Source organism: Enhydra lutris, unplaced genomic scaffold, assembly GCF_002288905.1.
Source record: "Enhydra lutris kenyoni isolate GAN:26980312 unplaced genomic scaffold, ASM228890v2 scaffoldscaffold5, whole genome shotgun sequence".
NCBI lineage: Eukaryota > Metazoa > Chordata > Mammalia > Carnivora > Mustelidae > Enhydra > Enhydra lutris.
Window position 1 is genome coordinate 48,171,619 of NW_019154089.1, and position 12,493 is coordinate 48,184,111.

The 12,493-nt window shown below is 47.0% G+C and overlaps 1 protein-coding gene across 3 annotated transcripts in view; it reads right to left on the bottom strand.

The window, feature by feature from the left end:
- The window catches only part of LOC111141176 (oncostatin M receptor), a 51,726-nt gene that overhangs the window by 2,875 nt on the left and 36,358 nt on the right, over positions 1-12,493 (bottom strand). For all 3 annotated transcript variants that reach the window (XM_022493550.1, XM_022493549.1, XM_022493551.1), the window contains exons 10-17: positions 11,866-11,942; positions 10,377-10,599; positions 7,250-7,429; positions 6,053-6,157; positions 4,533-4,706; positions 3,605-3,775; positions 880-961; positions 318-390 (exon numbers count right to left, since the gene is read on the bottom strand). In XM_022493550.1, coding sequence (XP_022349258.1) covers positions 318-390; positions 880-961; positions 3,605-3,775; positions 4,533-4,706; positions 6,053-6,157; positions 7,250-7,429; positions 10,377-10,599; positions 11,866-11,942 — 1,085 coding nt within the window. The remainder of the gene's footprint in view (positions 1-317; positions 391-879; positions 962-3,604; positions 3,776-4,532; positions 4,707-6,052; positions 6,158-7,249; positions 7,430-10,376; positions 10,600-11,865; positions 11,943-12,493) is intronic.

Below are 12,493 nucleotides of genomic sequence, written 5' to 3' on the forward strand. Positions count from 1 at the left end.
GTGTGTGTGTGTGTGTGTGTGTGTGTGTGTGTGTGTGTGTGTCCGAGTATATAAAGTATGTGAAATGCACTTAGATCTTCAGTTCTGTGTGTTTCATCCTAGCCACAGGTTAACTGGAGGTGGTGTTGCAAACCAAAGGATTTTCCCAATGGAAGAAATCTCAAAGTTCCATTCATCCATTTCATGGCTACGGGAGCCAAGGTGGCTGTTGCTTTGTTATATCTTCCTGAGGAGGTCTAGAAAAGTATGACTACAGTCCCAACCCTAAATTGGTCTTTAATAGATATATGGCACACATACAATTTCCCACCATTTACCTTGGATTTTATTAATGACAGAACACTGCTCTTGTAAGGATCTGGAATGTCAGGATAACACTTCTCCTTCATCCTAGAAAACAGTGAAAAATTGGACTGAATTTTACAATTAGTGACTAGTTAAGAGAACTCTGGAGGCAGATTCCTGGGTTCCAAACCTGGCTCTATCACTTAACTGTGTGACCTTGGGCAGGCTATGCTCACACCTACTCATTGATTCAGTGGAGGTAATTCTCCTGCTCACAGTGGTGGTGCGAGGACTGAATGAGCTGTGTGTAAAGCACTTAGAATATTGCCAAGTAGGTGTGCAGTACCAGTATTAGCTATGTTATTGAACAGGCTCTGCAGTCTTTTCAGATAGCTATCGTCTTCCTTATGTATCGACCTGGAAAGCAAAAGTGTTTAAAAATTTTCATATTTTCATCTAAGTCTCTGTCCTTTGCTTTTTCAGCACCTTCTCTCATTATTTAATATGATTTCAAGCTTCTGAAACTCCTTTCTAGGTTTCTAAGATTTTTTTTTTCTCTGACTTCTTGGATAAAGTTCTTCCCCACACACTTACCACTGACTTTTCAAGTAGCATGTGATCATGATGAGCAAAATGCAGAAAACCATAGGGAGTATGATACGTATCAGTGTAGGGGCTGGAGAAGAAAACAGAAAGTGGTGTTTTTAACAAGTACTTTTCCCTCCTCAAAGGAACAAAATTAAGTTAAAATTGAAATTAATTTCAGTTATTATTCTTCAAAAATCTATTTATGCAAGATTCAGTCTGATTTCTGGCTGACGGGGTGGGGGTTCTATCAACCAACCAACACAGGGAACATCTGCTGTCAGCACCTTGTGACTTGGATTCTTTCCCTCTTTTTTTTTTTTTTTTCCCAGATTTTTAAGTTTATTCATTTGAGAGAGCACAACCAAGAGCACAAGCAGGAGGGAGGGTCACAGGGAGAGAGAGAGTAAGAGCATGAGTCGGGAGGAGGGGAAGAGGGAAAGGGAGAAGCAGGCTTCCTGCTGGGCCAGGAGCCTGATGTGGGCCTGGAACCCAGAACCCTGGCTGGGATCATGACCTGAGCCAAAAGCAGATGCTTAATGGACTGAGCTACCCGCGTATCCCTTGTTTTCTCTTCTGACAAATTGGATCACTACTTCCAATTCTTCACTCCTTCCTCCTATTAGAATTATACTCCCTGCCTTTGCCAAAGCTTCCTGGTGGGTGGAGTGTACTTCTCTGCCCCTCACTGGGGGCTCAGCAGCATGACTGTGTTTGGCCCATGGGCTGGTAGTAGTTGTAATCCCAGTACCTGCTTTAAGTGCCCCTGCACAGGAGTGCGGTTTGATTTGAGGTTGGGGATGCGGTGGATAATGTTGGCATTCTGTCAGGGAGGGCAGGCCTGGGGAGATGCCCGACCCAGTGCGATGGGGCAGCACGGGGGTCTGGAGGCAAGGACAGTTCCTGTCTGAAGGGAACAGGACGCAAAGCAAGCCGCTAGCACCTGGCTCTCAGTTATGGCAGTGGGGAGGGGAAGGAGACCCTCCTCACGACCCCACTAGAGAATAGTTTGCTCTCAGATCCATACTTTTGACAACTATAATTGGTTTTAAGATTTAGTTAAGTTGTGGACTTAAAACTTATTTGAGAACAAGCCTGGGGGCCTAACCATGATAGCTTCCAAGGTTCAGGCCGTTTTTGCTAAACTTCTATTGAAATGGAATCCTTGCATTCAGAAAAGTGCTCACAAAGTAAGCCCGAGGAATCTCACAGTCTGAAAATAGCCATGTGATCAGCATCCTGGTCAAGAGAAAGACCATGCTCGGCTCCCCAGAGAGCCCGCCTGGGGTCCGCATCCAACCAGGATCCCCTCCCAAGGTAACCACTATCTTGTCCGCTAAGAACACAAACGGCGTTTGCCTCTTTGTGTCACGACACCCCGCAGCAGGAGTCGGGTCTGGCTTCCGTCGCGTCACGTGGCATGGCATTTGTGAGGTTCGCCCCCGTTGTTAGTGTGACTGCGGAGTGTCACTGTCACCGCTGCATAATTGCTTCTTCTTTAGTAATAACCGGTATCATCAACAGAGAGTCGCAGCGAAGGCTAAGGGAGGCTTAGCATGAGTAAGGGAGATAAATGAAAGCTAGAAAATATACTTGAGGGAAAGATAATTATTTGTGTTGTTTCTCTCTCTCTCTCTCTCTCTCACGCACGCGTGCGCACACAGACACACACACACCTACCACCTAAATGGAATACCAAAGCTGGAATAAAAATAGCCTAGAAATAAATTTAAAATTTTAAAATTTACCCTCAAACAGCAAGAATGCTCAAATAATGGAAATCATTGACTGGAATCTTAATCTGACTCTGAGAGTTCCGACCTTTGCCTTGGAAACCTGAGGGCTGAGCAGCACAGAGGGCCCCAGCCTGCGGCAGAGTTGCAGGTGTCTTCAGCCCCGGGCAGCGCGTCCGGACAGCAGCTCTAGCTGCCGCGGCCATCCTGTCTCTACAGCTCCGCTGCCGTCAAAGGGACCCTGCACGAGGCCCAAGGACCACAGGTCCCTGCAGGCAGACTCTTCAGTCGGTCTGTTCCTCAGGGAGGAGTGTCTTCCACCATCCACTGTGGGATACCTGCTTCTCCCCTTCTTCCCACACCACCTTCCTGTTGGCCTGAGGTCTGCCTTTCCTGGCAACGGGGTCTTGCTGTTCTCCCCGCCCTCTTCTTTCTCCTTCCAGAACAAATGCATTTTGAAAAACGGATCTCTTTATCTCACAACCCCACCCCCCAATCAGCAAACACCAGGCTCCTGAAGGAACACTTCTAGCCTCTGCCCGATCTATAGCCAACAACCCACCCTACCTCTCTCAACTGCCCCCAGAAAGGCCAAGTCGGGAAGCAGCTGGTTCACGACTGAGGGAAACCAGCCAGAAGGCCGGCTGCAGAAAACACCCACCCTCCTCCAGACAGAAGGTCTGGAGCTCTTCCGAACTGGACACGAAACCATGCCTTGTGGGATTTTCAAACCATTTTGGGACTGAGTTCCAGAGACTGCCTCAGGGCCACTGAGACAGGCCAGAGGAAGGCTCCAGGTCTTGACAGTCAGACTGGCCCCACTGTTTTCTGGTTAATATAGTGGGGTTATGTACATTTTCTTCTGAAACAGAATCTCATCTAGAGAGCGAGAGACAGAAAATTTAAAAACTCCTAATCTCAACAAAGCCAATGTCCCTGTGCGTGTTATCTGTTAGCTTCCCAGCAACACCTAAGGGAAGAGTTGATTCGGGAAAACTCACAGTATTCATCAGGAGTTGTGACCTTTGCGAAAGCATCATGGGGGCCTTCGCCAACACTGGTGTACGGGGTGACCAAAAACTCATAGAAGGATTCCGGCTGTAGGTTTTCCACGACAAATGTCTTTTGTTCTGGGTTGTCAATTTTGTATTTGCAACACACTGCTGCATCATCTGTAATTAAAAAAAAAAAAAATCAGGAAAAGTAATTATTAGAGAGAGATCTTGTGACAGGGCTGGGCGCCAATACTCTTGTTGACCCGACACTGCCAGCATCCTAAGCCGATTAAGAACTGAAGCATGCGTCCGCCACTCCGGGTCACTGGTAAAGTATTTAGGAGATGGCAAGCAAAGCAAAGGAGACAAGGGGTGCTGGCGATCCAGAAAGAGCACACGAATCTTCCAGACACAGTAAGAGCTTGAGACTTAAAAATACATTGTAATAACCTTTAACAAGGTCAAAGGAAAAAAAAGAAAAGGGAGTTAGCAAGAAAGTTTCATAATTGGCAGGTTAAGGAGCTGATGGTACTCAAATGAGTCGAAAACACCAGGCACTTTGTTTTGAGTCAGTTACAATACTGACCCCTGCCCTCTTGCCCACTAATCTGTTGAAGAGCACCTGGGACCATAAACGCATGCAAGAAGAGGGTTCAGCCTGGCCACGGTCACACATGGCCACCTTGCCTTTTTTTTTTTTTTTAATTATTAAAGTTTTTACTTATTCGACAAAGTATAAGCGAGGGAGAGGGAGAAGCTCAGGTTCCACGCTGAGCAGGGAGCCCGACGCAGGGCTCCATCCCAGGACCCTGGGATCACGACCTGAGCTGACGGCAGACACTTGACTGACTGAGCCACCCAGGCACCCCCGGCCACCTTTCAAATGGCCTTGCAGAGTGAGGTCTTGAAAGAGTAAACAAACCAAAAATGTCACCTGAAAGAACGGCCTTCTCAGATCCTGAGTGGCACCACCCCGCCTTGGATTTCAGGTAGATGTGGTACCCTTGTATAAAACTGGGCTGGGATTCAGTGGAGTAATTCTTCCAACTCAGAGTGAAGGAGTGGGAGGTCAGGTTAGTCATAACCACTTGAGGGTTGTCTGAAGGAGCTAGAAAAGGAAGTTGGGGTAAGAAAGTCATCACTGGAAATATTCTGCGAGCACACACGTAAACTAAAAGTCGAGCCACAGCCAAGTCTGGAGGCTGTAGGCACTTCTGCCAAGTTCAGGGGTTTTCTCTCTCTCTCTAGGGGACTCATGCCTTGACACGGTTTGTGAGGGCTGGGAGGAGTTGAGCCATCTTCCTATCCAAGCCTGGCCTTTCATGGGTGAAGAAAGGGACAGCCAGAGACACTCACCAGCTTGCACGAGGTCACACAGTAGGAAAGAGAATAAAGGGTTTCTTAGACTTCACTGTGCTCTTGAATTCTAAATAGCGTTTGACAGGAGACCCTGCCAGAGAACGGGCTGACGGGGGCATTTGAGGAACTCTAGTCCCCAGGTGACAAGGCCAAGCCATCCAAGTGTCACTGAAATACTCCAAGTGAGTGCTCATTCTGAAAGCCTCTTGGGCCTGTTTCCCACACACATCTGTGCACAGAGACACGTGCACCAGCAACACACCCGCGCGGCGCGTCACAGACGGCTCCTACAAATGGAGCTGTGGGCGACGTGACCTGATGAGTGCAAGGCAGGGGAGGTCCTGGGTGCCCAGATTTCAGTGGCATCAAATTGCTTTCCATTGCTGGTGGAATCACAGTGAAATTTCTAGGGGGTGATTTTGCAATATGTGTCAAAATTCTTGAAAATTGTACAAGAAAAGAAACTAAAGTTAAGCCTTTGACTCAAGTATTCTAAGGCTTCATTTAAAAACCATTATTGTAGATATGAATGAAAAGATATCGCTAAAATGATGGGGACTCAGAGGTCATAAGAGACTGGGCTAGGGAGAAAAGGGACTGAGCACTGCATACGGAAAGACACCTCAAGATGAATTTTACAGTTTCTAGTTGAAAAACACTGTAATCATCCTACATGCCCACCAACGGGTGCTTTGACAAAAACAACTGAACACTTTGCAATGATGTAGTTAGATAATACTGAGTGAGAGAAGTAAAAAAACTGCATGGAGTAAGATCCCATTTTTATTTAAAAATGTGTATCTGTACAGAGAAAGCAATACCTGGATATACATCAAATATTAACTGGATATTTGTGTTTGGGTGGTAAAATTAGCAATGAGTTTGTTTTCTTCTTTTGTATAATATTTTATAAATGGTCTTTAATGAAAATGGTTTATAGTTTATGGTTCATAATATTGTTAAGACCGAATTACCAGAATAAATGAGACACTGAAAATTAGGAAAGGTGTTGAAATATTCCTAATCTCATGGCTGGGCTCTCTGGATCGTTCCGAACAAGTGTGCCCATGGACACATTACACGCTGTCAACTTACCCAGTTCCTGGGAGTATCCTGTTTTTCTCGCTAATAAATAGGGAACCCGTTCTGTAGAAATTCCATAAATTCTGAAGTTGTATCGAACCCCTGGTCTGAAAGCATCTAGAGAAGAAAGGTCAGCAGATCGTCAGTAACACAGAGTGACAGTCTCTTTATTTCTGAAAAGGAAGAGAATGAAAAATGACTTGGCTCCTAAATAATTTCCTCCTTAGAATTCCTGCACTTCATCTCCACCATCTTCCCCGTTTCCCTTGGCCTTGGAGTCCTCCACTGGGTCCCGCGAAGCCTGCAGGGCCTGTCCTCTACACCGTCCTCTCCAACAAGAGCTCCTCAATGCCCTCTAGTCCACGTACATGAAATTCAATGCGGAAGGGGTGTGGAATTTAACCAGACACAGAAAACCATTTTAAAGTCTCTTGTGACTCCAAGTTCCCCCAGGAAGACTTGTCTTCTCTCGCCCCCGTGAAAGCTGAGCATCTGGAAGGCTTTGCCGGCACCTCCTCACTTTGCCCTCACACCTGCAGCTCTGCAGTCCACGTTCAACACCAGCCACGTCGCCGCCACCCTGCTCAAGCCAAGGGCAGCCTCACCTCCTCACTCCCCAGCAGCAACTGAATGTCCTCCCTGGCCTCTGGCACGCTCTGGACGCTGACAAGTCCCACATCTATATCTTGAGCCCAGCAGATGGCGCTGCTGACCCCACCACTGCAGCCATGAACCCAGGCTTCTTTTGACTGCTAAACTGGCAATCTTGAAATTACAACTCCAATGTGGAAGGTAGGACGACAAGTTCTACATTTTCCACTGAAAGTGAAGGAGTTGACAATTGATTCCTACAACTCTGTGTCCTGCCCCAAACCCTACATTTCTTTGCTTTTGTAAAAGCTCTCTAGAGAGGCAGGGTTATAATGTCCCTTTGCCATTCATTTGAGACCACTGATTTCGAGGCATAAGTTCATAAAAGTCATGAAAACCTATCCCAGCCTTAGGTCCAGATTATCTGTGTAAAAGTAGATTGAAGGCCAAATCTTAGGCTACCTCGTTGTAAAATCTGAGCTCTGAGCACCCATGATGGATTTGTCATCTCAAAATGACTAGTTTAGCACCAACTAGCTGAGAGATGGTCCAGAGGTCCTAGTTGAACTTGCTGCGAGGCGGATGGAAAAAGATGGCAACATGCAGGGTTCTTCTTACCTGAGCTCACAACTGTGCTTGTGACATTGGGACCCAGGTTTTTCCACTGGAGATCACAGGGCGGGTCCTGGGGATGCTCACACCACTCCACAAGGTAGCCTGTGACGTGTCTGGGTTGGGGTTTCCAAGACAGAGGGAATCCATCCTCCGTGCCTTTAACTCTTTCTTCTTCAACTTCTTCTACATTACAAATAGAGCCATGCTTCAGACAGAATTAATCATATGTTTTTTTTTAAAAAAAGTTTTTAAAGAAGAAAATCAACTTGAGCATACACTGTCTCTGACAGTGAAGAGCCCTGTCACTGTGGTGGCTACAGAAGCTTGGGGACAAGGTAATGTTTTCCTGCCTCTCACTTCCCAGCAAATATTCACTTCTGCCCTTTGGATGCCTCTTGTCCTAATCTTGAGACCCAACCAGACTTCAGTCCCTAAAACAAGGGTCAGCAGACTACTGCCAGCAGGACAAATCTAGCCTCCAGAGCCTGCTTTATGACCCTTGAGATAAGCAGGGGTTTAAGATTTTTAACGGGGGCGCCTGGGTGGCTCAGTGGGTTAAGCAACTGCCTTTGGCTCAGGTCATGATCCTGGAGTCCCGGGATCGAGTCCCACATCGGGCTCCCTGCTCAGCGGGGCGTCTGTTCTCCCTCTGACCTGTCCCCTCTCATGCTCTCTCTCATTCTCTCTCTCTCTCTCTCTCTCAAATAAATAAATAAATAAATAATATTTAAAGAAAGATTTTTGAGGAGTTGCAAAAAAACAAAGAATATAGGATATAGAACAGGGGTCGTATGACCTGTGAAGTCTAAAATATTTACTATCTTTCCCTTTCCCCAACAGATTGCTGACACCATGTCTGGTGCTTAATACTTACAAAAAATCTCTGTTGGCTAAATGAGTAATGTGTCTTACTTCCCCCAAGTAATGCTGACTGCTCCTGGACGAACTACTACTTCTTTGATGTTAGGGGTAGAAATTGAGTGAGAACGACAGAAGTAAACAAGTTCAGCTAATGTACTAAGTTGGATTCTGCAGGGATGTGCACAGTCCTCGTGATCAGGCTCTCATCTCAACCTATTTCATATGCCAGGGGAGTTTTCAACCGGAAACAAGTGGCAGGATCTCAATGGACTCCCGGTTCTACTGATTTCAAGCAGAGTCACCTTGGGGGATGAGAATTTCTCCTACTTCCCCAGGCTGCCCTTATAGCCTGCCACTGCTCATAGGGCAGGGGTCCCAGCTGGTCGCTCACGTGAGAGCAGACCCAGACCGAGGAGTGAGTGGGCCTGCAGGCAGCCGCTCAGAAAAGCAATCAATGAAGAGCAAATATTGCATGGTCCAGACTTAACTAAACATTTACTCATTATTCACCTACAACTTGAATTTAACTGGGCCTCCTGTATTTCCTTTGGCACCCCTAATTACAGCTGGACATCGGTGTGAAAGCACAGTGCTCTTAATTGTTCTAGACAATAACTGGGGATACCCAAAGGAACATGTAGCTCTAGGTATAAGACAAAGGGTTCTCTGTGAAGGTCTTTGTATATACCACTTACATGGCTTTCTTGTCTTCTTCCATTAGAGAAATAAATCTCTCTCACATCAAAGCTGACATTTTTCACTTGACTTATTCACACTGGCTAAAATTTCATCCCACATTCCGAACCATAACCCTTATCAAAGCTGCCTTTTGAAAATTGCAAGTATGTTTTGAGAAGCAGAGATAAAGGAGGGAAAGAGAAAGAAAATCTTTTTCTTCAATCATTCACACTCTAGTATGAATTGGTTTAACGTTAACAGTTGGCCTCATAGTGCATCAGTGACTTTATCTACTGTGGTGATTTAAGAATGTGGGCCACTTAAGGAAGGCTGGATAGAGACTCACAAGGCAAAGTATGAGGGGGGGGTCTGAGGGCAGGGTATGGGGAAGGAAGGTACAGTAGAAGGCCCCCAACAACCAAGTGCTCTGCAGTGTTGTTTGGACTGGGCCTCACACAAGGCTGTCTTTATCAGCTCCCCAGAGTGATTAAAATGCCCACTTTTCCTCATCTTGTCCTAAAGAAGATAGAATATAACTTTTCATTTTCTTCTATTATTATTACTAACTTTTTAAGTAACTCGTTTTTTATTTAAATTCAGTTATTCAACATACAGTGTACTATTAGTTCACTTTCTTTTCTAATGCAGCTTTTGACAAGCAAAGATCATGTGAAGAAACTCTTAGTTTTTCTTCGGTGCCACAAACCAGATTTCTTTTTTCTTCCTTGACACACTGGATAGTTCTAAAAACAAATAAGGCACCACCGTCCTCCGATCTAGCCTACGTAACCCAAAGGGAAGCCTAACCTGGAAGACTAGTGTAACCCAGCCTGCCGCAGCCCCTGGAACCGGAGCTGGAAGGCGGCGCTGCAGGAAGCAAAGCCCGGTCAGGGCAGGTGCAGGACCCAGTGTGGGATGCGGAGGACGGTCGGCCCGAGCATGCGCACTCGCACAGTGCGCTCCCGTGCACGAGCGCACGTGCGTGCAGGTGGCAAAGGGATAATGCGTCAAGCCTCTCCCCACGCTGTCCCAACCGGGTCATTCACGAGGCTACCGACTGCACATGTAAGGTCATTTCCGCCTCGTCCGGTCTCTCACAGGCTACGAGACTAGCCAGTTACCATCTTTCATTCTGCAGTTTCTGCAAAGCCCTCTGGAAAGCTGATGCCAGTCAGTTCTCTTTCCATCACCTCTGGCCGCGCTCATGGGCTCTTTCCGGGTGACAGAGACTGACAAAATATTCTACAAGAAACGCGACCCCTATTTCATCAGCTACAAAGCACGCTGACAGCTCTCAGTGGAGGCTGCTCGTTGGTGTTGCATATACTTGGGTAAACGTGAGGGAACTCTCTGAATTTGTTGAGGAATCCCAGGGCAGCCGCGCGCGGGGCTGCGGCGGCGCGGACATTCTTCCCGCACGCGGCAGGCCTGTCCCAGAAAGCCCGCAGCCGTCCTGAAAAGGACGGACAGTGTTTGGCCGCTAGACATTTTGTCTCCGAGCTATTTATTGCCTTTCCAATTGGCCCATTCCTGCTTCATTACATCACTGACGCTTTACCAGAGAATCAAAATGAGACGAAACAAAACTCACCGTTTCCAGGCTCTCGGGAGACTACGATGACCGAAGCAGGGGAAGTGCCCACACTGTTATTAGCCATGATGCGGATTTGGGATGAACACTGGCTCAGAGGTAGTTCTGTACCATTGGCCGGAGCAGGAATGGAGAGGAGCTCGGAGACGGATGTTCGGTCTAGATAGTCTACGACTATGTTATAGAACAGAATCTTCCCGTGGGCCTGCAGTTTTGATAGTGGCTGAAAAAAATACGGATCACCGTTTCAAAATGGGCCTTCCTTTGAAAGGAATTTGCATAATTCGTTTTTTAAAATCTTTTCTGTCCCTCCATTGCCACACAAACACACACACACACACACACACACATACACACACACCAGCAAATTAAAAAAACAGTTTAATTGAGAAAACAACACTCTAAACCAAGCTTAAAATCAGGCATTCCACTCTAACTGAACTTAAGTAGAAAAGGGGACCATTTGAGCTCCTCAAGAGCACAACGTGTCCAGAGAAGAGGGACCAAGCTAGAGAGGAAGGGCTTCTCTTCAGCCTGGATAAGAAAGGAGTCAGTGTGTGCTGAGGGGGGAAGACATGAGCAGATCTGGCAGGAAGGGCCTGGCCTCTGGCCTCCCCTCTCCCTTCAGCCATCTTCTCCCTGCACAGTTGTGCCCTGAGCTATTCATGGAGCACATAGCCCCCTCCAGACCATCCTCCAGGTTCAAGAGAATTCCCTGCCCACACCGTCCCAAGCTCACTGCCAGGGTCTGTCCCTCCAGTCTGCCTTTTCAAGGGCAGACGGTGGCCCTGGTATGTACATCCCTAGCCCTGAAAATGGACTGTGAGCAGCTGTTTACCCAGGTGTGGCCAGAGCCTGGACACAGAGACTGCCCATGTGAGTGCCAGGCTCCCTGCATAGAGAGCCAGCCTGGAGGTGGGAAGGAGAGCCGGGGGTGGGGGGTAGGGGTGAGGGCATGGCTTGGGGCCAACTCTCCTAGGACTGTTGTGTTCCTTATGAAAACATGATCTGAGGGTCTAAGAGTTCTGAACACAAACCTGGGCTTCCAGGTTGCCAGGCTTTAATGAGCAAGGGAGAATGTCAAAATAGATTTTACTTTTTTTCCCCAAATATATTTACATTAAAGTTTTTCAGCTTGATGCATAACTCCTATATGTAAATATTGTATTTAATATTTATAACGTTTAAATATGGTATACGCTTCTCCACTTACACTCATGCCTTGAGCCCTGCAAAAGTTAGAGGAGGTGGGAAGAGAAGTTTCAGAGGTTCAGGACTGGCCATCTGTAGAAGGGGATGTCAAGGAGGAACAGTCCCAGCATTAGGGAAATGGGGGTGGGCAGGGACTCCTCCCCTGGGTAAGACGTTCTAGTTCTACTGGGCTCACATTAAGGTCCCCCCTTCCCTCAACAAAGATGGCACCAGTATCTGGTGTCACCCCGGAAGACAGTGACAAGCAAACCTATCTTGTGAAATCCGTATGTCTTACCTTCCAGAATAGAGTCACAACACAACGTCCCTGCACTGTTTTCACATTTCTCCAGACATCAGGAGCCTCCGAGGGAGCTGAAAGGAACCAAAGGAAAGATCGTGTGTCCTATTATATGTATGTAGAACAATACAACCTGTTTCTAGTTCGCTCAGAAGAAGTGAGGACAGCCTGCCTACCTGAGGCTTGCTCCTCACTTTCTTCATTCTCTGTGACTTCTACCCACTTGTCCACAGCCAACTGTTTACACCTCACTAAGTGCACACAGTAGGTGCTTCACAAAAGGTCTGCTGCATCAAACTGAAAGCTCTTATGAACATCAAGCCTGAGTTTCTGGAAGTCACCAGAAAATTTTGGAATCATTCATCAGTTAGACCAATTGTAGGAGGTTAGTAAGGTAAATTTCTCATTTGCTGAATTTCTAAGAGCAGCAGACCATTGCTACTTCCTTGCTTCATCTGCGAAGGTTGCAATGGAGGTGCCCTAATGGGGAGCCCTAGGGGCTGGTGGTTCTCTGACGTGTGTTCATGATTTCACAGTGGCTGGTCCTCTCACTGGTCCTCTCGCCTGGCCTTGGCACCCCTCCTTGGTCCCCACACTCCCTCCTCCCCACGCTTCTTTCTCCGCC